The sequence below is a fragment of the Lichenostomus cassidix genome, chromosome 8 (genome assembly GCF_008360975.1).
Source record: "Lichenostomus cassidix isolate B80296 chromosome 8, HeHo_3.0, whole genome shotgun sequence".
NCBI lineage: Eukaryota > Metazoa > Chordata > Aves > Passeriformes > Meliphagidae > Lichenostomus > Lichenostomus cassidix.
This window is the reverse complement of record NC_139489.1, coordinates 9,974,456-9,998,939: the sequence shown is the minus strand read 5'-3', so window position 1 is coordinate 9,998,939 and position 24,484 is coordinate 9,974,456. Positions and strand designations below refer to the sequence as shown.

Genomic DNA, 24,484 nt, shown 5'->3' with positions numbered 1-24,484 from the left:
GGAGTGCAGTGTTGCACAGCAGCAGTTACCCTACATGACTACTCTCCAATTTGTGTTCATTAGAAAGCACGATCTCCTTCCTGTTCCGGTGGAATATTAACAGGAACATAATTGTGCTAAAGTTTGGCCAACTGGCAGAGTTGCTGGCTGGCATCTTCCATGGGAGTAAACTCTTTCTTCTTGGGAGAAGTACTGGACCTTTCACCTTCCCTTCTCATTTCGTTTTTTATTTGCACAGAAGGCTTTGGAAACTCAGGCAGTAATTGCAGTCTGCTTTTGCTCACCTTCATCATGTTTCCAAATACCACATAATCTCATCTATTTGGCTCAGTGCTCCCTCAGAGTTCTTGAACCCCCCCACCTGGCCTTTTGTAGGAAAAATGAGCTGTAATTCAATCTTGCATCATTGACAGTAACACAAGAGAAACAAGCTATGACATTGAAATGATGTTAGAAGACTGGTTTTTAAACTAACAGAGCCCTGTGTTGTTGAGAAGTTAGCCTTTCACCCTTGCATAATTGTGTTTTGGTATTAGGGAGTTCTATGAACAATGACAAATTTTGCATGTTGGCTTATAAGCTGCTCCATGAGGCAGGTCAGGACAAAGTTTCTGCCTGGTCTGAATTTCATAGCTTTTTTTTTTTTTTTCCCCCAAAAGGAAGCCAACCTTTATACCAAGCTTCTTGTTATTTTTGTGTGTGTATGTGTGGTTTTTGTCTGAAATGTTTGGAGAATCAGTAGGAAAGTGTGAGGATTTCATCAGAGCAGGCAAACTGATTTCATTCCGTCTTTAATATTTAGTTTAGCTCAAAACTTTTCCAGTCCCCATGATGACTATTTGTATTACACAGGTAAGCTGCTTGGGGCACGTTGGACTTCATGTCAGAACACAGTCAGTGAGCAGGAGAGACTGAGCTGATACTAAATTGTTCTTTGATTTTGTGCCTTGGTGGTGCCGTAAGCCCAAGACATTAATAACTGCAGAAAGGTTAAACTTTACGTGTCTTCCTGTTTATCACAAAGGTGCAGGGTACAAACAGAAAGCACTCTTGGCAGGCAGCAGGCTGCAAAATCCATGTGGTGCTTATCTACAGTGATGTTTGTACTGAAATTTGATTACCATGTATGAAGAGAAATGCTTGGGAAATGTAAGGAGTCGGAAGGGCAGCTCTTGATTCCCAGCTACAGCAGACTGTAGCTTGGCTACTTGGTCACCTCCTAGAAAGGTTAGCCCAGTGTGAAAGTGGTTTTAGATGAAATAGACCTGTGCAGAACTTAAAAATATCATCTGTTTAATTTTCCCTCTTAAAAGTAGACTATGGCTAACTGGTGTTTAATAGATATAAACTTGTTAAAAATAATACAACCAAATCAGAATCCAGTGTAGCTGATGTGAGTTCTGTAACCTATGTCCAGACAGTAGATTTCAATGTGTAATACTCTCAAGCATAAGAAATCTATTTTTAATTATTAAGTGTTCTTTGTTGCATTTTAGGACCAGGATGACTGCTTCTCTAGTCAGGGATATAGAGAAGCTGCCTTTGTCTTTTGTAGCAGCCTTGACATATTTAATGGCTTATCATGTCCTCTTCCAGTTTTTTCTAGACTAAACAAAGTAATTTTTTTCTAGCTTTCCCCAGACATCATATTTTCTAGATCTTAGGTCATCTTCAGAGCTCTCTTACGGCCTTTTTTCAGTTTGTTCATGTTTTTTGCATGAGGCCCAGAATTGGATGTGGTCCTTGACCTGATGCTTTCTGATCTTGAATGAAGTAGAGCATTTAACAGGTTTTACAGCTGTGATAGTTACATTTTTCACTCATGATAGGATGTTTATCTCTTCTGCAAGAGTGTAAAAATGTTCTGTGTATGAACCACAGCACAGAGGACAGGGGCCTTTTAAGATAGATCTTGGAGCAGCTGGTCTGGCTCTAAATAGAACACTGAGCAGGCAGTGGGAAAAGGTCTGCACTGATGAGTTTAAACAACCTATTAGGTGATGGAGAGCAGAGGGCAAGAAGGCTGAAGATACTCCAAAGTGCCTCAAAGGTACAATCATTCCCAGGGAAGTGGTGAGGAATAACTGGAATAACTGCTACATGGTCTGTGGGTTTTTTGCTCAGCTGACTTTACTTGCCCTTTCCTTTGCTTATGGAATAAAGCCTGTTCAAAGACATTTCTTTTGAGTGGTTGTGACATTTACTGCCCCTTCCTGTCATAAGGAAGGACCATGGTTTACACCTCTTGATCCTTCTTACAGAGCTGCAATGGATCAAGTGATTGCACCAGCCCAGTAAAGGACAAAACCCAGGTGGCACAGTTACTGGGACAGGGCAGAATATTGTTGTACTGCTTCATAATTCTGGCAGTGGCATCTGTATGGGGAATGGCCAAGTAGCTGAGACCTTTGCAGCCTGAAAAATACAACTGCAGATGCCCTCAAGGGTCTGTAGGCATGAAGAGCAGAGGAGGAGATTGGTGGGGATCTGTGGCTCTCTTGAGAAAGAATTAGAGGGTCTCAAATGGCAGTTGTAGGGTGCTCTCACCAGCCATTCTTCAGTGCTAAGTTGTCTTTACCATATTGTTTTATTTTAGACTTCTGCAGTTTCCTAAGATCAGCTTAATTTTTGGCCTGATCTCTACTGTTAAAGATATTCTTCTTGCAGCCAACTTTTTTTTTTACTCATTTGCTGATATAGTAAAAGTAGTATGTTGGTTGTAGGATGGGGTTAATCCTTATTAATGCAGTTTCTTAATTTTTTCAACTGCTTGAGGAATCTTTGAGCTGCTTGGATTTTTGACAGAGGATTAACATCAATAAGAAATGTGAAATCAGGACATCACAAAACTCATTCCTACGCTATCACACCATGCTGCTCCCCAGAGAAGGGAAGCAAGGGAGACAGCATACATCTAGGTCTCAGTAAGGAAAAAGAGAAAGGTTAGTTTAGATTTTCTCTCTGTACTTCTATAAATGCCTGTGTCAGGGCTAATGATTCAGTGCTCAAGTGCTTCAGTTTGTATTTAATTAATAGCATTGGTAGATTTTGTGCCTTCTGTCTCACCGTGGATGCTTTTGAGCATCAGCAAACAGAAGATGGAAGTCATGCCAGAACAAATAAGTCATTTATTTGTGTGGTTTAAAAATAGAAAAAAAAGCTGTTCCTTTCACTTTACAAATGCAGTGTGCAGGTTCTGTACAGCATTAGGTTCTAGCATGGTGTGGGTTTTTTCTTTTCAGCTTTCAGTTTTCCAGCGCTGCTGAGTCTCCTTAATTAAAGAATAAACAAAAGCACAGGTCAGCTTAAAGGATGATGTTAAAAAGAAAGGGAATATCTGAAATATAAGCCCACAGTGGAGCTTAGTGGCTGCCAGTCTGCCTTAGTGTCATGCTTTCTTAGAAATGTGGTGCCATCTTCTCCTTTACTCATTCAGGAACTTGACCGTTTCTTCTTCCCTCCTCATTAAAGCCAAAGACACATAAATCGGTTTATTTATTTTACTTTCTCTGAGATGTAGCTTATTCTCTTCTACACATTTATGTATTGATTGCCTGGAAAGCAGCAGACAAGGAGTAAGGAGCAGATTCTAGTAAAGATTCAATGTCTGAAACTGTCCCATAGCTACTTTGCACAGCAACTGCAAGATACTTTAGTGCTGCTTATGCTGAATACCTCAGTGCACATCAAAGAGGAGTAGCTGTAAAGTGATCTGAGTAGCAGGGACAAAATGGAATGGTTGGAAAACTTGTCTGGGGAGCTTCTGGCAGGCTAATTCAGCCTTCAGAAGTGTTTTGGAGTCACAACTCTTCTTGTTGGAGAGAAAAAAATTGGATATGTAATGTTTTGTCACATAAGCCAGAGTCCTGCAGGCACAAATATATATCACGTTTTTGTGTGATTATAGATTCCTGTTTAAGAACAGTTTCTGGCAGAACGCTCACTTCCTTTCACTGTGCATGGTGACAAATTGTTAGAGATTTTATTAATGTCTTTGTATGAGGAGTTCAAACTTGAGAACTGGGAGAGATTTGTTTTGCACCTCACAATTATATCCAGCATTTAGCCCATTTAGATGTAATTTATGTTTTATCAGGGTATGCCATTAAAACTAGAGACTGCCATTGTTGGCATTTGTCTCTCAAATTACACAGGTCATAAGTGTGTGCCACAAGCAGCCAAATTCCTCATCTTTTCAGGCTGTCATGTGCAATGAGGTTACATTATGTCTGTTCTGGAATTTGAGGGCAGGGGTAGAGCGGAAAATTTAAATCTGAAAAATCAAAACTCTCCCCTTTCTGTGCCATTTTCTGAAGGACCACAATCCTGTTTTGGTTCTGGAGCTGTGGTTGCCAGTAAAGCCAACCTGCCTTTAGGTAGCTGTGACAGTCAAAATGCACCATTCCATACCGAGCTGCACAATACATGCAGAGTTTTAACCTCATTCAGAAACATATGTTTTTTCTGTTCGACAAACTCCCATGCATTCCTTGGAATGTATTTTAGGTGCTCTGCGGAGAGCATTCCCATGGCCTGCTTGAAGCAAATCCCAATGTTTCCTGAAGGGTCCTGGAAAATGCCAGATGCAGTTCAGAGCTGAGACAGAGCAGCCATGCTCCTGGAGAGTCTGGCTGACAGCATTTCCCTGTCACTGCTGGACATCAGTTCTGGCTTGCTCTGATTTATTGAGGTGGCAAAGCACATGAGCTTACAGCATTCATAATTTCTTAATATTTCCAAAATGGAATTACTTTCAAGATTTATGGGAGCAAAATATCCTCTAACTTGCTCCCTTTCTTCCCATATGGATATAATGTTTCCCCAAAACTGTTCTTCCTCCTTTGTAAATGATGTAAAAGTTTGAATTCAAAGTCCATTTCCTTGGCCCAGTATATGGGAGTATTAAATATTACCAAATAATAGTAGCAAGTCAAAGGCTGTTGTATCCTTTGCTAGAAAAAATCCCTAAATTTTCTTGTAGTAAATACAATAAAAAGGCTTCTGCTGAGAGTTCAAGGGGTGGCTGTAAAGGAAGGGTTGTGAACATCTATGCTGTAGCCCTTCCATTTGTAAAAGCTCTTGCATTGCACGACAGTCCAGCAAAGATTTCCTCCTGTTGATGTTGGAAGGAGGTGGAGATAAATCCCTGAAGAACCCCCGGGGAAACATAGTAATTATATTTTGGTGCACCAAAATGTTTGAGAAAATATTGAACTAATTTGTCAGGTTATTGAAGTTTTTAGGATATTTTCAGAGTAAATGTGTTACAATAAATACAGTATTGTTCTTTATTTGTTTTTAAATAGGCCTGTGGTTTTTTTTTTTACTTAAGAGTTTCAGAAGCTGTAATATATCTAACATATTATTCCCACCTTTTCCCACATAAAGTTATATATATGCTTTTGTATTCTCAGCTCTGGAAAAACATTCCTTTCCTTCTAGATCAGCCATGTCATCTGTGCATCTTGCCTTTATGACTATAGATGATCTTATTAAAGATTGCATGAGTGGATGTGAAGCAGTATGCATGGCTGAATTTGAGTCTTGTTTTCCTAAATTCTCTTGGTCTTTTTCCCATTTCCAGAGATTTCTGCAACCTGTGATTTACTGGGCATCTGTGATAGGACTTTACTTTGATCAGTTTATAATTTAGAATTCATTCCATCCTTTCCTCACTATGCTGCTATCTGAAATTGTTCTCTACCCAGCTTTGGCATAGTGTAGGTGAGTTTATCTTAAATCAGGTAGTTCAAGTCCAAAGGTTATCTGATTGTTGTAAGAGTTGCCTGCTGAGTACAGAAACAGCCTGAAGGGAGAGTTAAACCTGTGGGTTACATCTGTCCTGCTCCCGTGTGTAGGTTGGCCAAGTTGGATCAATTTCAGGGATGTGTACCTTGCTCTGTAGTGGAGGTGTTCTCTTACTCTGAACATGCAGTACATTCCTTTTCATGGTGGGATTGATTTTGATCCAGAACATCTCTGCTACTTTTTTGATCTGATTGAATGAGCAGATTTCTAATAGTATTAGTATACTTTCTAATGTACTTCATACTCTCAGAAATGGTCCCATATGGAAGTTAATATTTCTATATTTGCTAATTGTTTCCTTTTCTCTGGCTACTGTAGTAATAATTTCTAAAAGAGACAAATTTTTACTAGCTGCTCTGTTTGTGTGTTGAGAGAATAATTACAATAATGTATTTCCATAATGACATGGTTAAGAAGGACTAGGTCTCTCTTTTGTAATGGATTCTGAATAGATCATAACTGTTTGGTTTGGCAGGGATGTCTCTTGAATCATTTATATGTTAATGAATGCAGAAGAAGGCACTGAATTTCCATTTCCATTCCCTGTAAACTAAGAGCTGCTTCATGATCTCCTGAACTGTTTTCTTTCTTGCCTGTGTGGTGATAGCTGCTGTGTATGTGCATATGAGTGAAGCCAAAGCAGATTCCTCACACACTCACACAGACATCACATAAATTGGCTTGTACTTACCAAGCTGGAAGTGAAACTGCCTAAATCCTGGTTGCAATTTACAACTTATTGCAGTTTAATTAATAGCTAAACAGTAGTGGGACAGTTTTAAATTGTGAGTGGAAATGATTGCTAGGTTCACGACTTGAGTGATTTGAGTGTCCTAGTGGCACAAATTCTGACAGATTTGTTTCACTGCAGTCGTCTCTTGGTAAAATTAAAATCTTCCACATTACTCTATTGCCAGTGACAATGTAGAATAAGCACTTAGGTATGGATTCTCTCAACATTCCTGCAGAAGTTTATCCTTCCTAGTTCAGGAGTTAATTTCTTTCTCATTTTGCTTTTCTCAGGTTCTCGAAGCCGGCACCAATGTTCTTGGATGATACCTTCAGGAAATGGGCACGTATCAGGGACTTTGTACCCCCCTTTGGAATTAAAGGACAAGGTATGAGAAAATTGCAGCTGTTGGAGAAGAAGGTGGTTCTGCACATGCTTGCCCCGTTTTCTGTTTTGAAAACTGAGGTGGTTCTTTGGGCTCAGTGTATTTCCCCTGTTCGAGAGAATTATTGTATATGTAGTTTTCAGAAATGCAGAAGGGTTTGTACAGCTGTACCGTGGACATCAGAGGCTGACCTTAGGGAAGATGCTTTAGTACATGTGCAGAGTCAGTGCAACAACAGCAATTTAGACCAATGACCACATTTTAGAAGAAGCATTCTGACACTGGCTACCAGAGGAACTTGTAGCAGCTTTGCTGATAGCAGCAGAGAGTTCAAACAAGTTTGAAGTACCTTTAAGTCAGTAATTCTTTAAAGAACAGGAAAGATGCCTTGGGCTTGACTACTGATACAAATCTTAATTTTCTTCTCATAGAATTTTATAGTTGGGCTACTTACTGACTTATTTAACAGATAGGAAAAGTCTGTTCAGATGCTTTGGTGATGATTTGTAATATGCCCTGTCCTCTAGCTGGAGCGTGGCAGCAGGGGCTGTGTCTCAGGTGTGCTGTGGAAAGCAGGAGCAGTTGGTGGATGAGATGGGAGCCAGTAGCCCACCCAGCAGATGGTCTGTTTTGGGGTGACCAGCTCCTACCTATCCCACATGTGCTATCACATCCAAGTGATGGTGGAGCAGAAGACTTGTGCTCACTGCAGTGATTTGCTGCAGACTTTCTAAGTCCAGTATTTGAGAAGCTTTTGTGGCATTGCATCATTTTGTAAGATTTTTTTTTTTTCCACTGACAAACTCAAGGTTGCAGATAGTCCCATAGGAATTGAAATACCTGGTGGAGAAAGAATTGCAACCACAGAAAGCTTGGTTCTGTGTCTCTCCCTTGAAGTAGGTGGGGTAGTTGTCAGAACAATCTCTGATCAAATCAAAGGCTCTGCTGACAAATTGCTTTTGGCTTGCATCAGTTCCCTTCTTTGTTTTGTCCATTCCTTGTCCAGTCAGTCTTTTGCAGCTGAATAGGAAGCTAATTACTGTCCTCTAAATCAGCCAGCAGAGTTTACAGCAAAGAACTAACAGTGACAGCACAAGTGGGAGGCTGTGGTGACCACAGGAGGGCTTGCCCCCTTCTAACCAGCACACAAAGTGTACAAAGCTAGGGCAAGGTGCCTGGCCAGTGTGGAGGTAGGATTTGCAGGTTACCCGTGATGTCAGCTAGACCTAATAAAAATCATTCTGTTATACTGAATCCAAGTGGAGAAATTCACCAAAAGAGAATGACGGAACGGCTCTGGCAGCCTTCTCCCTGGGTTTGTTGCCAGCTTGTATCACCACTGCAATGTTATGTAAATCTGGTGTTTTATATTGGATTTCCTCTGTTAAAAAGAGAAATGAGAAATTGCCATTATTTAAATGGCCGTGAGCTGAAGCCATGGGACGGAAACCGTTGAATAGGTTATTTTTTTAACACCCTCCTGGGACTGAATTTTGTGCCAAGTTTCAGTCTGGAGCAAGCTCTGTATGTGGGAGGGTTGAATTATAAATCTGTGTAGCCCTGGATTTCTAATGGCCGTGCTGACAGGCTGTGAGTCCTAGCGATGCGAATGGCGCCCTTTCATGTTACACATCACTTGGAATTCTTGCATCAGTCTTTTCTGGCTGTCCCATGGGATCCATTTGGGCTCAGACGACTGATTGGATGATGGGATCAGCACCTCATTAGGGCTTTCAGTCAGGGCAATCTAATGATATCCAAACAAAAGCAACGTGGAGCTCAGTCATGTGCTGGTGCAGGATGAAGACTCTCAGAGCTGGGATGTGCATGGGAAAAGGAGTAGTCAGGGTGGCTGAGAAAGTGTAGAGAGACGTGGCTGTGTTGAAACAGACGGGGCAGGAGTTCTGCTCTGTGTGTTAGGCAGCCCCGTGACACTGTCAGCTGGGATTTCTGACGTGCCTCACACTGAGAAAGGTGGTTGGTGTTCATAGACTCCGACTGGAGCGGAGATGGTAATGGGAAGAACTTGCTGAGAACTGTGGTGAATATCACCCCGTGTTTTTAAGTCACTGTGATCTATTCCAAGTGCAAAATGACTTTTTTTTTTTTTTTTTTTGGTGGGGGGTGGCAGATTTGTTTTGGATTTGTTGGGGGTTTTATTCTGTGAAATACAGCCACAGGATGACCTCACTTTCAGTAATGCTCTGTGTTCCAAGGAACTTCTAGAAACTAATCTGTGGTAGCTTGAAAGTGCTAAAATTATGAAATCAAAGGATTCATAGCAGCTTGGAAGCTAATCCACCATTTCTGCTTTCTCTTGTTAAAATTTCCTTTCTTACCTAAGTATTGCTTTGCTTTGTCTCTCAAAAAAAGCTGAATTAAGTACTTTTTTATCCATCCCTTGGTGTTTACTGATCCAAGAAACGACAGTTCCAGGATTGCAAGAATGAGTCTTGCAATCTTTAGGGGAAAGCAGCTTTTGAGGAGCATTGTCTACTGAGCTGCATTGATTTCAAATAATATGTCTCTATAAATTGCATGTAAAAGAGTAGAAATGGCTCAGAGATGTTCAGGGTAGACTGCTGCTCTTTAAAGGTTGTCATATCAAGAAGAAGGCAGTATGCTGATCATTTTGACACAGTGCATCAGAGATTTTCATTTTCTTCAATATGAATCTGATTGTAAAGACAGCTCTCCTATCTCCAGATGCTTAGAAGTACTCAGTACAACACAGAAAGTTTAACAGAGTTTCTTTGTGAAAGATTTGTCTCTGCTTTATTCCAGTGGTCATTTTCGGATTTGGCCATTAGCCCAGGCAAGGGGGTTTTATGGACAGAGATTTCCATTCTTGGCAAAAGCATTTGTGTGCAGAAGCCCTCAAGGTGCATATGGTCCTGAATATGAAAGTTTTTAGGCTTTCCCCTGAATGCTGCTGGTTCTGAAATGGACTATTGCAGTAAGAATACTGCACATCCCTTGTCAGATGGGAAACTGCTGCTTTTGTCAGTTAACAGCCCTAGTGATTACTTGCATACTACAAAAGAGGCACAGAATAAGCAGGTGGCAACCCTGCTGCTTTATGAGCAAGGTTTTCTGACATGAGGCGTGTGGTACAAAGTCTTGTGCAGCCTCTGTTTGAACAGTGGTTCTGAGCGTCCTCGACATGGTATTAGAAATAGATGAAGAGGAGCTTAAGAGCAGCTGTTGTACCTTTTTCTTAGCCAGTCTTAGATGGGCAGAGTTTTAGTATATGTTGTAGTCGATGATTCTGCCTCTGTTCAAAGATTCAGACCAAGGATTGATCTTAATTACTTGATCACAATGCCCTGTGACAAAAGCAGAGCTGAGAGCTGTTGGGAGTGTTGGAGCTGATCCAGCAGGTTGAAGGTATTGTTGCATTCATCCTAGACGTCTGTAGCCCTTGTAGAAACTCTGGCTTCCTCCGTGTGCAGAGAATAGGGGAAGTAATGGGTATGAAGAGGTGTACATTAGGTTTTGACACCATAAATGGTCACCACCAGTATCTAGTTTGGCCATTCATGTGACGGTGGCTGCAGGTTTTGCCCAGTGACTTCTGCAGCTGACTGTGAACCTATGAGATTATATTTCAGAATCTGGATCAAGATTTTCTAAATGAAGAATGGCCATGTTGACAAACAGGCAAGTGTCATGTTTGACTGCACTTACTTTAAAAAATGAGATTGTCTGCCACATCAAAATTGTTGTTTCCTACTGTGGGATTTGACGGAGTCTGGAAACGGGATGGGCCACTGTAAGCACTTGGAAATGATGACTCTGTCTCTATTAATAAATAAAATGGTTGTCCTGTGGTCATGAACACTGTTGAGCTCATTGTTCAAACAGATTAACTCCCTGCCCCCCACGAAAATAGAGTGGCTATGTCCAGGCTTCCTATCAAGAAAGGTCACTGGCCTCTATTAGCCTGTGAATGCGTGAGAATTGTAGAGGAGGATGTTTGTTGGCCCTGGTGAACACATCTGGGACTGTGCTAGCCCTTTAACGGTATGGACTTGTGTAGGACAGGGTGCCCTGCTGCCAATTTGTTTATTGGTGTGTTTATAGCCAAAGCGAGGAACACAAAATTCGTCAACTTTCAGAGCTGTCAAGCAGATCAAACTGTAACAAGTTGGAACTCTAAAAGCTACAAATGTCAAGGGCTCCTGTGGGGGACATCTCTGGCTGTCGAGCACCCTCCTGTGTCCCAGGCTATTGTTTTGGTGTTAACTAGGATGTTGGAGTGCCTCCCATGTTTCGCCATTTGCAAGGGTCTAATTTGCTTGCAGGAATTCTTCTTTCCAGCACCCACCAAGCCTGTTGTTGCAACTTTTTTCACTGAAGAGCAAGGAGACTGCAGCAATCTTGAGCTCTTAAACAAGTTACATGGAGGTTTTTTTAAATCTAAATTGAAATTTTTTCTTTTGGATTTGCACCCTTTTTGGTCAATGTAATTATGGAGGTATGAATATGCCCATGCTGCCCATGTAGTTGCAGAGACTGTCTAGCATGTGCACTGCTCTCAGGGTTAAATTTGTCAATGAATAAGCAGTGGAAAAATTGTTTACAGTGTTAGTAAGATTATTAATCCCAGAGGGCCTCCTCCCCAAATTTACCTCTGTAGCTAAAGCACAAGGAAAGAGTTATTTGGAGAAGGGCAACAAACAAGACTGAAGAAATACCTGACTATTAATAGAATTTCTCAGTACATGTGGTTTGAAGAATATAAAAGGCTTTCATAAGAAAGAGTAGCTAGTATCTGGCATCCTCTCCATGTAATGAGGACGGGAGACTTGCTGCAGTTTTTTTTTTTTAACTTAAGTGAAAACATATGGCATAGCATACACTAAAAAACTAAAAAGACATGATCAATGTAATATCTCTTTCACGCATTTAGTCAGTAATTGTGTCACTGCTAGCGGTAATTATAGGTCTTCACTTCCACCTTTGTTCCTGCTCAGTTGTTTTGACCAGTGAGGCTGATTTGTTAGCCCTGAATCAGTTTGTATTTGAAGGTGATAGTTATTCCTTCGGGAGTGATTCTATTGCCACCATCTCAGAATTTCCCTCCCATCAGGAAACCAGGAAGCAATTTCTTCCCCATGGTGATAAGAGAACATTAAGAATGTGTTTGAAATGCTACAATTTTATAAAATGTAGTATGAACTACTGGCCAGGCGACTTTGTATTTTCATTTGATGCTGGAGGGGTGTCTGGAATTGGTGACACATTCGATGACAAAGGAATTAAGTCTTTGTCCAGACCACCAAAGCTAGTGGATGTATTGTGCAATGATTAACTGTTCTTGTACTTGGTTTTATTTGGATGTTTTCTTTTGTGTTAGTGCTCCTGGGAAAAGCCATGGTTCAGTGCTGCCCAGCAGTTGTTCAGTAGTCTCATGGGGCAGAGGTCATTCATCTCCAGTGAAAATGTTGAGTTTTCAGGCCTGCAGAAGTTGGCATATCACAATGTTACTGGAAGAAAATCTTTGCTTTACATGCATGCTTGTTTCTTGCATAGCTTTTTCTTTTACATTGACTTTCTTGGCATGAGCAAAACTTTATCTCTGAGAAAACATATTCAGTTGACATGACAATTGAAATTTACAGCTGATTCAAAGAAAAACTTTGAGAAAAGTAGGTCTTTTCCAACCTACTCTTCTAGCTCTTTGTAGAAACTGGAGTACCAGATGCAGACACCTTCCCTACATTTGACTTGGTCTGAATGAGGTGTTTGTTTTCTGCTTCAATTCTCCAGCTTTATCCTCATTTTTTAGAGGTACTCTGTTGTACAGATGATTTTCCTACTATAAGCATTATTTTGTTCTTTGTGTGTTATTCCTGTAACAAATAAGCAGAAGCACAAGCATGTATAGCTATTAGTTCTGTTCAGCGTAGGTATTAACAAGATTGTTGTTTCTTCCTGAGTTGGAGGCACATTTCTGAACTAGCTTCCACTAGAATTTTGCATTTGACCAAAATTGGTAATAGTTGCCATTATCACGTGGGAATACAGATATAAAAATGTTGATGTTTCCCCAGGGAGTTTAGCTGATTTTATAGCCTAAAGAAATTAAATGAGAGGTTTGAAGGGAAAAAAAAGTTGAAAGTTTCAGAAGAGGTAGAGGGTCAACTTTTCATTATTGAATAAAACTTCTAAAGGGAAGTTATATTGCGAATTTTGAGGTTAAATCACTTCTCATTCTTGAGCTCTCATGACAAAAGTACAACCCTTCAGTGCAGTCCCTTATTTCAGTCAAAACTGATGCTTTGCTGTTGAATGTGCCTAAAGGATAGTCCTGCTCCCAACCCACTTTGAAGGAAAAGGTGCCCCAGGGAGATGCAAACCTGAAGTTTGCAGTTAATTGGATGACTCCATATAGCAGCTCTTCACAGAAGTCTTGAATTGCAATTGAAATTGAAACATGGATGTTATTCCTGTCTTTTACCTCCTAGAGAGAAGAGCAGGTCTTCTCTGGCTGTTGTGTTTTGAAGTGCCATTTATTAATGCTTCTGCAAGGGTCAGAAGAATTAGGAATCACTGTAGTAGTTTATTGAGTTTTTTGGCCTTGAAGCTATTGCCTGGCCACCTGTGGAGGGTCATCAAAAAATGCAGAGCCCTCTATAACAACTCGATTTATTTTCTGCTTGTCTTTAACCAGCACACTGTGAATCTTCAAGGACTGTTTTTATTTGGCGTGAATTTGCTTCTTTTTTCAGACTTTATTGCTTCCTGTGCATTGAACTTGAGTTTAGATCAAAATTAATGCATGGTTATTGCAAAATGCTGTCTATTTTTTTCATAATTGTTTTTTAAATGAATGTTCCAACTTTCCAAGCCCTGGGATTATGTTGGGAACTAAGCTTGTGTTCTGAAAAAACAAACTCTTGGTTGTGAAGAAAAGCTTGGAAAAAAAAATCCCTGAAGGCTCCAAAACAACGATGTAAATGAAGAGTCCAAATGTTATGTATTTTATTTATATCTTGTTATAAAAAAAGGCCTTAAGGGCTTTAATAGAGCTTAAACTTAATGCATGCCAGGTTCTTCTAAAATTGCTAGGGAGGGTACCATGCACATTCAGTGCACTTTTTTTCTTTTGTTTTGTCTCTAGGCAACACTATATGCCTCTTGTCTTAATGCCATTAAAAATCATTAATGGAGATATTGTGAGGAGTGGCAGTTTTAAGTCCTGTTTTTAGTAAAGTTCATCTCCAGTAAACCATCTAAATCTGATACAGCTAATGATCTCAAGAAACCACTCTCTTGTATCTACACCCAAGTTTTGATCTGGGGACAGATTCCTCAGTTTGTATTTAGCTGTGGTTGAGAGCCAGTTCATGTGCTTGCAATGTACTGCTAAATGCTGGAATTCTTTGTAGCTACTTTTTACTGCACTGACCTCCTAAATTAAGCTGATCAATAATGAAAAGAAGTGATGAGGGGAATTTCAGACACACTGTGGTACCTGTTGTAATCACTGGATTCAGAGCTTCACAAAAATACAATCTTGTGTGTCTGCAGCTGGATGTGTTGTTTCTGGAAGAGAGAACAGAACATGTGGTGAGACTTGGGTCCACGGCCTCGTGCTGGGCACCAGGGTGGCAAATCACAGAATGGGTCAGGTTGGAAGGGACCACAGTGGTCATCTGGTCCCACCTCCCTGCTCAAGCAGCATCATTTCAGAGCACATTGCACAGGATTGTGTCCAGATGGTTCTGGAATATCTCCAGTAAGGGAGATTCCACACCCTCTCTGGACAATCTGTTCCAGTGCTTGGTCACTTGCACAGTGAAGAAGTTCTTCCTTATTTTCAGATGGAGCTTTCTGTGCACCAGTCTGCCTGTTGCCTCTTGTCCTATTGTTGGACACCACTAAGCAGAGCCTGGTCCATCCTCTGACACCTCCCTTCAGAGACTGATAGATATTGATTAGGTCCCTTTCAGTATTCTCTTCTTGAGGCTGAACAGGCCCAGCTCCCTCAGCATTTCCTCATAAGAGAGATGCTCTGGTCCCTTCATCATTTTTGCTGCCCTCCACTGGACGTGCTCCAGGAGCTCCATGTCTCTCTTGTCCTGAGGAGCCCAGAACTGGACACAACACTCCAGATGTCACCTCACTAGGGGTAAGCAGAGTGGCAGAATCACCTCCCTTGACCTGCTGTAAAGATCATTCATCAAAAGATGTAAAAACTCTTCTGTTAAGGGTCATTTCTCAACTCCCATATGGAGCAAGCCCGTAAGGTAAAAAAATGCTGAAGGAGGAACTTTATACAGAGCTGAACTTTTGTGTAGCGTATTTTAAAAAGTGTATGCACTGACTTGTGCTTGGAACTTGTTTGTAAATACTGTGATTTGTTTAATCCATAGCATTGATAGTGTTTAGTTTACTCTCCCCACAAAGCTGACACACACGTGGCATTCTGTTATCATGGGACAGGGACCCATGTGCAGAGTCTCCTGGCATACTTTACGGAATGTCAATCAACCTCACTTGAATCAGTCTATTCCCAAAAGCTGGAGTTGATGCCCAGGACCCTGCAGAAGTGCTGGCTGGAGGGGTGGCAGCTGGGTGACCACCTGTGAAGATGGGCACTGGCCACAGCTCCCAGGGCAAAGACACAGACTGCAGCAGCATGCTGTTCCCTGACCCTAACACATGGTATTCACACGCTTGCTGCTGGCAATAGGGGCATGTAGACTGGCTGGGTTGAGAGGGGGATGTCTGATATAAACAACTTGCAAAATTATGGTCTCTTCTCTTGGCCACTTGGCAGTGCCCAAGCATCCCAATTTGCCTACTTTCAAGGCAGGCAGAAGGTAGACACTGTGAGATGCCTGCAGTAAGCCCTGTGGACTGGAAAGGCCTCCCATCTTTTTTTGGTGATACAAGCAAGAAGTTTCTGCATTAGAAACAATTTTAAGTGCTGTTGACATTTACAGTGAAGGTCTCCTCTATTCCTTCACATAAGTAACAGAGAAAAAGGCTAGAATTGAGACTTAGGCTGGTTCTCACTGTGTGGTCACTGTCTGCCTGATTTCTAACTATTTAGTTTTTCCAAATGTCTGAAAATTTCAGGGTCAACCTGAAGTCAAGATGTACTTGGTTTCAGAGAAATCATGCAGACCCGAGCTGGCTTTTGAATCTTCTAGTGTTATAAGGCAAAGTTGATAGAATATGTCAAGATAACTCAGGATTCTTAGATAAATGTAGTCAACTCCTCCTCTAGATGGGAGAAAAATGTGCAGAGGCTTCTTGCTTTGTTTTTATAGTAAGAGTGCATACACAGTGGTTGATAGATGAATGGGTTAAATAATCTCCCACTCTCCCCAGTGATCTAAATTCTCTGTGACAAGAAAAAAATATAATAAACAAGCTGCAGTAGATTGCTTGCCCTGCTGATGTGTTCATCTAGAAGATTTGGCCTTTCTTTTGTCCTTGCAGAAGTTCTTTCAGGCCTTGCCTTCCAGTCAGTGGCTGAGCACAGATCCTGTTACTTGAACCAGGAAGGAATTTTTATTTGTGGCATTTGTTACATGTACTTGCACCCGCTATTATTGCTCACTACATAGGTGTATAAGGCAGACTGTACTCATCATCCTTTCACTTTTTTCTTACCCTGGAGAAAGCATGCCTCATCAATTAACATTACATAAAGCACGTGCTTTCCTGGTGCCAAATTTTCTTTAGTCAGAGCCTGGAGGTGAACCCTGCTTTGAGTCCTGCAGGTCACTGAAATCTGTCATAGTAGTCTTTGCAGTGGTGATTGCAAGTGACCCTCCACCTTGCCCCAGCTATAGTAAAAGATCCTGCCCGTGGTTCCTTATTGTTCTTTATTCCTTTGTGGTCTTGTGCAAGGTTGCAGATCAGCCACAGCAGCATTTGCTGATCCTTCAAACTTTTCCCTATGAAAATGCAGAAACTGCTTCTGGAGGAGGTCTTGTCTTTCCATCCTAGTGCCAGAGTCAAGGTGCAAGTGCCCACCTCAGCAGCTGTGTAGTAGAGTTCTAGCTCAACCAGATGTAGTGCCTCTCCCCTGCCCCAGCCATTACCTTTTCGTGTGAGTGCTTGTAGCTCCTGCTCCTGGCTTCCAGTAAGGGGGCTAGGCTAGATGGACTTGGTGCCACCTTCATTCCTGCTGTGAGTGAACGCTTGACAGCGAAGTACTTTGTCTTTTATTGAGCTCAGTTCAGCAGTTTTGAAAGGTAACACTGACATTTGTGCAATTTCCAAACCATTTGGATGCCATGTATTGTACTATGGGGGCTGCTGAAGAGCTATCTCCTATTTGTCCATTCATAATCTGTACTGAATGCTCTATACTGTTGTCTGGTTTGGTTTTCTTTGGGAAGCACCTTCATTCCAAATGCTGCCATATCCATTCCTAAAGTAGTTTTATTTCATTCCTGAGCATTCACTAAGAAGGCATTGCTAATTATCTGGCAAGAGGAGTAAACCAGAATTAAGTGCATTACTCAACTGTATTCTTTTAATGCTCTTTTTAGAATGGTCCATCAGATGGTCTCCAAGTAGTGCAGGGTGTAACTTGTGGGTGGTAAAACAAAACTGGCATAACAAAAGCTTGGTAGATGGGAGGTTGCAGCCCTTGACATGCAATCCTTTGATCTCTTCTCTGAGCATATGAGAAAAGAACGTCAGTAATGTATACTGTCCAAAAGTCAACGTATGAAGCAAGCCAAGGAGAGGACTATGGCATGGTGCCATTAGAGGTCACAGCAACCTACTGGCAGATTTAGGAGAATAGCATTCCTGTTGGAGGGGAAGCTTGCTGCCTATGCATCAGAAGAAATTCTTCAGATGAAGGAAAATTAAACAACACTATTTCGTAATCAAAGTCACTTTTGCCCTTATAAATTGCCTCGTCCCTTACTCCATTCCAAACTATGATGTTAATCACACTCCCCAGCTTGTAATGGCTCACAAGGGCTATCAGTGCTGCCATGTCAAAAACTTCCCCAAATCTCAAAGTAATTGTCAAAGTAATTATCACTTTTGGGTGTCTTGTTGTCAGGTTCAAGGCTCTTTGGCATGTGGGCTGCCTTGAGCTCCTGTGTTTGTCCCACACATTTGTCCTGTTGTTTCTGAGGAGGGACACAGTAGATGAGAACAGAACTTTGTTTGAAAGGGTCTCCTCTAACTGTGCCGATTGCAGAAATTAGTGACTGTCAGGAAAGCTGTTTAAGTTCAATGTGAAGAATCACTTGTTGGTTTTTCTTAATGTTTCTGTGTATTTTTTAATCTTTTGTAAAGAAATTAGACTTATTTATTCATTTTCACTGGTTGTTTCCTAAGAACTTTTGAACTAGTTGACTGATATATTTAAGGATATTATGGGTATTTGTAATCTCCCCAGCAAAGATGGAAGAGATTTTGGAAATGTTCACAATCTTTTCCAGTATAAATGAAGCTCAGAGAAGCTATATTCAAAATCAGGAAATGGAAGTGATTGAATGTCCATATGGATTGAGGAGGATTCTGAGCCCATGGAAGAGAAATCATTGTGTGTTATCAGATACAAAGAAGCTGTATCTTACATGGGAAATCCCTTATTTGAAAACAGTTAAACAGCAGGAGAGAATTTCAGGGAAATACATCTGTTTCCTTTAGTTTTGTTCTCCTCTTAGACATCTGCTGAAGACCACAATTAGAGTCAGGATTTGGAGGCAGATGGACTTTTTGTCAGACCCAGTACAGACATTCTGAAATTACTGGTCCATTTTTAAGTCCAGATTAGCCAGAGCATTGCTGCTTCTTAGCCTTGGCTGAGTCATGGTAAAGGAGTTTGGACCTCTGTGGGAGATAGAGGTGGAAAAATTAGGGACAAGTTACAAAATCTAGAGGGAAACAGACTCAGAAATTTCCATAGACCACGGAATTATTTATATGTAATAATTGTGCTTCTCCAACTTAATGAATTTAATTTATGGTGTGTCTATGCTTGCATAACTTACACCTTCTGGTTGCTGCAGCATTCTTGGGATACCAGTATAGGCTGTGGTTCCATAGGCATTTCTTTGAGCAGTTATGGTTGTTTAATTGAGGAAACCCAGACTGAGGAACCTCAGCTGAAAGTAACCTGCAGAATAAAAAGTATCTGTTTTAACCTGGTTCTGTTCCTGCATCCAGTTCACCACTCAGCTGCATAAAAGCTTGTCTGAGGGCAAGCAGTGACAGTGATCCTGGCCTTTCAAAGTCTGAAATGTTTGTGAAACTGCCATCTCAGGGCAGTGGATATGAAATCACTGCTACAAAATGTACTGTGCTTGTTCCCTGTAACACTCTCCATGCAAGGCAATTGCGCACTGCATCAGAATTTGGCACAGAGCATGTCTTAGCAGGCCATGTGTGAAGGTCATTGTCCAGAGAAAATAGGAATGTTCAACTTAGTGTTCATTCCTAATGAGAACCTTTCAGTTCCTTCAAGTAACTGCTTCAGATGCTTTACATCACATTGTTTCTCATTTCTGCTAGAAGTAAGAACTTGTTCCTAATGTCTTCTTCCTTTCTTCCCAGATAATCTGATCAAAGCCATCCTGTCAGCAACCAAAGATTACCGTCTAACTCCAGCTCTTGACAGGTAAGATGAGACCTTTAAAATAGAAGTGATTCTTTTCTATATGTCCTAAATAAATTTTGGTAGACATTTTTTTTTGCAAGAAATTATTGCCAATACATTTGGATGTGGATAAGTAAATAAGGAGCTGAAAACTGAGCCCTCTTTATAGTAAACCTGTAGACTCTGGAGACTTCTGTTAAGTCAAACATAAGTAGAAAAAAGCATTACCTTTTGACTGTTTCCCAATCTTTTTTTTCATATGTTGTTACAAAACATCTTCTTGCCCCATTTTCAAATAAGTAAATAACAGATTTTCAATATACACTTTGCTCTTTCCCAGCCTTTCTGACAAAGCAACAGGATCACAAGAAACTTTAGAGAGAAAGAAGGGACTGGCTTATTTCAACAATGTTTTTCACTAATACCTCACTCTGAAAGTAGGTATGTTTGGTTGTGTTGGCCAAGCTGGTGCTAGGATGCACAGGACAGCAATCTCCTGGATCCTGTGGTATTTGAATTTATGCCTTTAGAAGAAGCTCCTTTGATTCTTCAGTCCTGTTGTAGAGGTCATTTCTGAAACTCACTGGCATGTTTACAATCAGCTTCCCAATGATAGTCCTTAAGTCTTTCCTGTCCTTACTTTTCTGTCATTCCTTCCATTTGTCCTGCACTTTTGGTTTAGTGCCACCTCCTGGATTAGGGGTAGGTTTTTCCAAGGTTTTTACTGAGACATGAGCTCTTTTCAAAGTCCTGGTAATATTTCATTCCAGTATAATTTGACACAAGATAACAACACAGTTCCTGCTTTCTAAACAGAGGGGTTTTATTTCCTGGCCCAGCTCCCCTTCTGCCCACTATTCATTATAAAGCTCATAAGCTTTCCCAGCCTTTCCATAGGTCTTTGCATCTTCATGCTGATTGTAGAGCTTGCCTGCTGTAGTTGGGAGTTACTCTCTGTGTGAAAGTGTATTCTTGGTCTTGCACAGTCTATGTGCTAATTTAGGTTTCTTTGAAGTTTGCCTTGCCTCACAGCAGTGCCAGAAAAGGTTAGCCTTCAGACTCTGGATTAATTTGAGAAATTATGTCCAGAAGGTAAAACCATTTTACAAATGACCTTCTTAGAGATTTTGCACACAACTGAGTCTCATCCATCTCGGGTTTATCTCAGTTCTGGTTGGAGAGTTAAGATTTTAATCTGTTGAAAAATCCACATATAGACTATTTCAGAAGGTTGCTCATAGGAAATTAGTGTTAATGACAGAGGGCAGGTGGAAGATTCTTGCAGTGAAGGTTAATGTAATTGTGACCCTTACTGCTCACCTGTTTTTTGACCAATAGAATGTTTCAGGCTTTTAAAAAGTAATTTTACAGGAGGTTCTGAAACATAACCACTCTAGCATGAACTGCTTACTTTGGTTTGTGTTCTTTATAATGGGCTTGGTGTAGAGATAGGAAACATCAAACACTCATGAAATGTATGCAAAGTCCCTGAGATACCAAGTGTGAGTGAGACTTAGGAGCAGGCCAGATGTGTATTTCTGTGGTATTGCAGTAACCAGGTTTGGTGGTGTGTAAACACATAGATATCTTGAGGAAGTACTGTTTCCTTGGGAGTTGCTGTGATAAATGCATATCAGTGGATGCTGTTTGTGTAGTAGGCCTCGCAGTCTCTGTTGGCAAAGCCTGTCTAAAAGCCATATTTGCTGCTGCTGCAGCCTTTCTCCTTGTGCTGCTGCTATTGTTTGAAAAGGGACTTTAAAGTGAATCAGTGAGATGATTCCAGTTTACAAGTTTTTTTCTTAACCCAGGTCATTCCAGTGACTTCATTTCCAGAGCTCCCCTCCCTCTGAAGTGTTGTGTGGGCACAGAGCTGAAATGGCAGCAGGAGAGGCAGAGGCTGGGCTGGGTGGGGAGGGTGAGCACTGCCCAGCCTGTTGGAAGAAGTGTTCATGTAACTATACACTGAAGGCAGCTTTCCCAGGGGAAGGGTGGGAGAGGCAGGAAAGGTGAGGTCAGAGCAGTGCGTGAGAGCATAGGAAGGAAAGAGGATTAGAGCTGTGTGGTGGAGGATCTCTACACCAAGCCTTTGGTCTTGTTCCTACCCAAGCTTCTCCACTTCTGTCCTCCTTGAGATGTTGCATTCACTTGCCTCTCATAAGCCCTGGAAATTAACTTGTTTGTTTGATTATCCCTGTGCTAAAGGGCATCCTGATGCACCTTTCCTGACACAATGTACTGACATGGTGCTGAAATGAGACAAACATGATCCTTCCGGGTATGCGTGCACTTTTCATCATCCCACAGCAGCTTTGCCAGCTCACTTCAACTAATCCCTCCATTGTGTTATAACCAGCAGCAGCTGGAGGGCATGTGAACAAAGGCTGTGGTTCACACCTGTACCACAGTGTGCGTGGTGCCCTGCTTTCTTCATGACTCCTTATTACGGCACCGTTGTATTGAATAGTAACCTGCTCGTGCTGCAGTGATATTTGGGAGAGTAGTTACAACTCACCCCTGAGCTTGTCTGGAAAAGACTGGAGATGTAGGGGACTCTGTCTAGGACCTCTTTCTTCAGAGCTGGCATGTCTTTCTCCCTACACAGATGTTGGTGGGCCTCGTTTTTGAAACTTCTTGCCCTCCACTGACTTTTCCAGGCCCTCTTATATTGCTGACATTTGCTCTGCTTCATTTAGTGGCTCTTCCAGTGGCCTGTCCCTCATTCTGCAAATGGATCAGGGCTTGGTTTCTAATTCCGCAGCCCATCTGCTGGCTGGACTTCAGTGGATTTTCAGGTTACATCTCTGTGGTGATGACATGTAAATTTCCTATGAAAAGACATAAATATAAAAACCTGTCTGACCTTTTTTGTATTGACTCCAGGTGGTAATGAAAGAAAACTGAGAGTCTGAGCTTATAACGATCACAGTTTTTACCAATGCTATATATTACCTCAACGAGTGAGGAAGGAATTTGACAGAGAAAGAGAGGTGTATGTGTCCCTCTGGTTCAGGTTGATAGCACCCATTTAAGTAACAGCAGCCAGATCAAACCAGAATATGCTAAGCCTCTTTAAGCACCAGCTACCCTAAAGATGTATTTTTTAATTATTCTGTTATATCTTTCCTCAAAGCCTTTAGTTCCAAAGTTGTGTAAAGAAAGGCTTTGTGGTTTTTCTCCCCTGACAAATCCCTAAAGCACTTCAATAAAAGAGGAAGAGGAAGTAGGAATTGCTACAGAGCATATATGTGTTTACAGTGCTATATTGTTCAAGAAATCTGCATGAATCCTGCTTTTGGTGTAGATGAACTCAACCTTGGAGTATCTGTTTCAAGAGTCTGTACATCTGGCTGCAGCTCCCAGCTTAGGGCTTCAGGGAATATCTGTTGTGGAAAGTCCATGACCATCCTTCATACCGCCCTGGTAGCAAACTGAAACCTGGGCTGTGTCTGATGTGTTCAATCCTTGAGCTCTTCTGGAAAAGAAATAGAGCTTTGACATACTGTGTAAACAAGCACAAAGGTGTTTGCACACTTCTTTGTGGAGAAACAACTGAGCTGTAACCGATGCTGCTTGCACTGTGTATTTCTTCGCCCAGAAACTTGCCTGGAGCCAGCAATGACTGTGCAGGTTTCCCATGCTCAGGCACCATCAGCAGACACAGTACGTTTGAAAGAAATTTAAGCTGTTAGAAGATCAAAGATGAGACCTTAGGGTCAGAAAGTTACTAATGAAAAATCTTATCTGCAGACTTAAGGAAAAAGGAGAATGCATTTAAATTCATCAGGACTACGAGGGTAGAAGAGTGGTTCAGACATGAAGCTGGGCAGAAGTGATTAACCTATCAGTTACAATGAGTAAAGGCAGAACCATTCAGTTAAGTATTTGTTTCATTTTTGGGGGTAAAAATAGTATGATGTCTCATTTTACAGCAACAATGAAATACTTTGTGAATTTTTTGTTAGTAACTGCAAGGATATTAAATTACAGTTATGTCTTTTAATGTTAGTAAAAACTGAAGAGTGTTTAGAGAGTTAAATAAAGAATTTTTTTGTTATTACTGTTTGTTTTTTAGTCCTATTTGGAATGTTTGATAGAACAGCAAATGTTGTGCCATTCCTGGAGAAATATGGGAGATAATAAAGAGATAGTTGTAAGTTGATTAGCTTAGTTTTGCAGGAAAAATTCTGCTGAGGACAAAGCTAGGATGGCAGCATAACTGATGTTACGTTACTTTGGTTTTTTTTGAAATGAAATCTTGCCATGTAGAGGGTATATCTTTTAGATTAACTAGAAGCTTGATTGATAAAGGTAGTCTTTTATAGGCACAAATGATATTTTATTTGTCTCAGTCCATTATGTTCTGATTCTATACGACACCATTTAGAGGTATCCTTTTTAGGAATAGGGTATGTTACACAGCTTAAAAAAGTCATTGTCAGAGTTGAGAATTAATCCTTTAGTGACACTTCTAGTGTAATCCTGCTGGCAGGTGTTCACAGGGGCTGAAACCAGTCTGGAGTAAATGTAAAATTTCGCAAGGAGAATTTGCCAGAACCAAAGACTGGGAAAGTAACGAGTAGGAGGGCTGGGTCAGTCTTGGCTGTTTTGTTGAATCCTTCACTGGAGCCAAATCAAAAGTCAGGCATCACAGAGGTAAGAATGCAGGTTGTGTTTACAAGACGAGGATTATATTCTGCAAACCAACGACTGTAAGAAGAGGATTAGAATGATGTAAGTAAAATCTCTGTGTAAAAGGCACTTTGCCTTGAGCAGCATTAGCTCCGCATGCTGGTCTTCCAGAATCAGTACTCTGGAGATTGAGAGAGAAGTTGAAAATTATTCAGGCAGGTACTGCAAGTGCGACTCAGGACCTAGAAGAGCTGCCATACTGTGCAAGATGTGATGAGCTCACTCCAGTTTGTATGGTCAATAGAAGGCTAGGAGTGGGCTTTGGTCAGTCAATGGGTCCTGT

The 24,484-nt window shown here is 41.1% G+C and overlaps 1 protein-coding gene across 9 annotated transcripts in view; it reads left to right on the top strand.

The window, feature by feature from the left end:
* Positions 1–24,484, top strand: part of ST3GAL3 (ST3 beta-galactoside alpha-2,3-sialyltransferase 3) — a 174,181-nt gene that overhangs the window by 98,820 nt on the left and 50,877 nt on the right. For all 9 annotated transcript variants that reach the window (XM_085067798.1, XM_085067797.1, XM_085067802.1 and 6 more), the window contains 2 exons: positions 6,832–6,926; positions 19,470–19,533. In XM_085067798.1, coding sequence (XP_084923924.1) covers positions 6,832–6,926; positions 19,470–19,533 — 159 coding nt within the window. The remainder of the gene's footprint in view (positions 1–6,831; positions 6,927–19,469; positions 19,534–24,484) is intronic.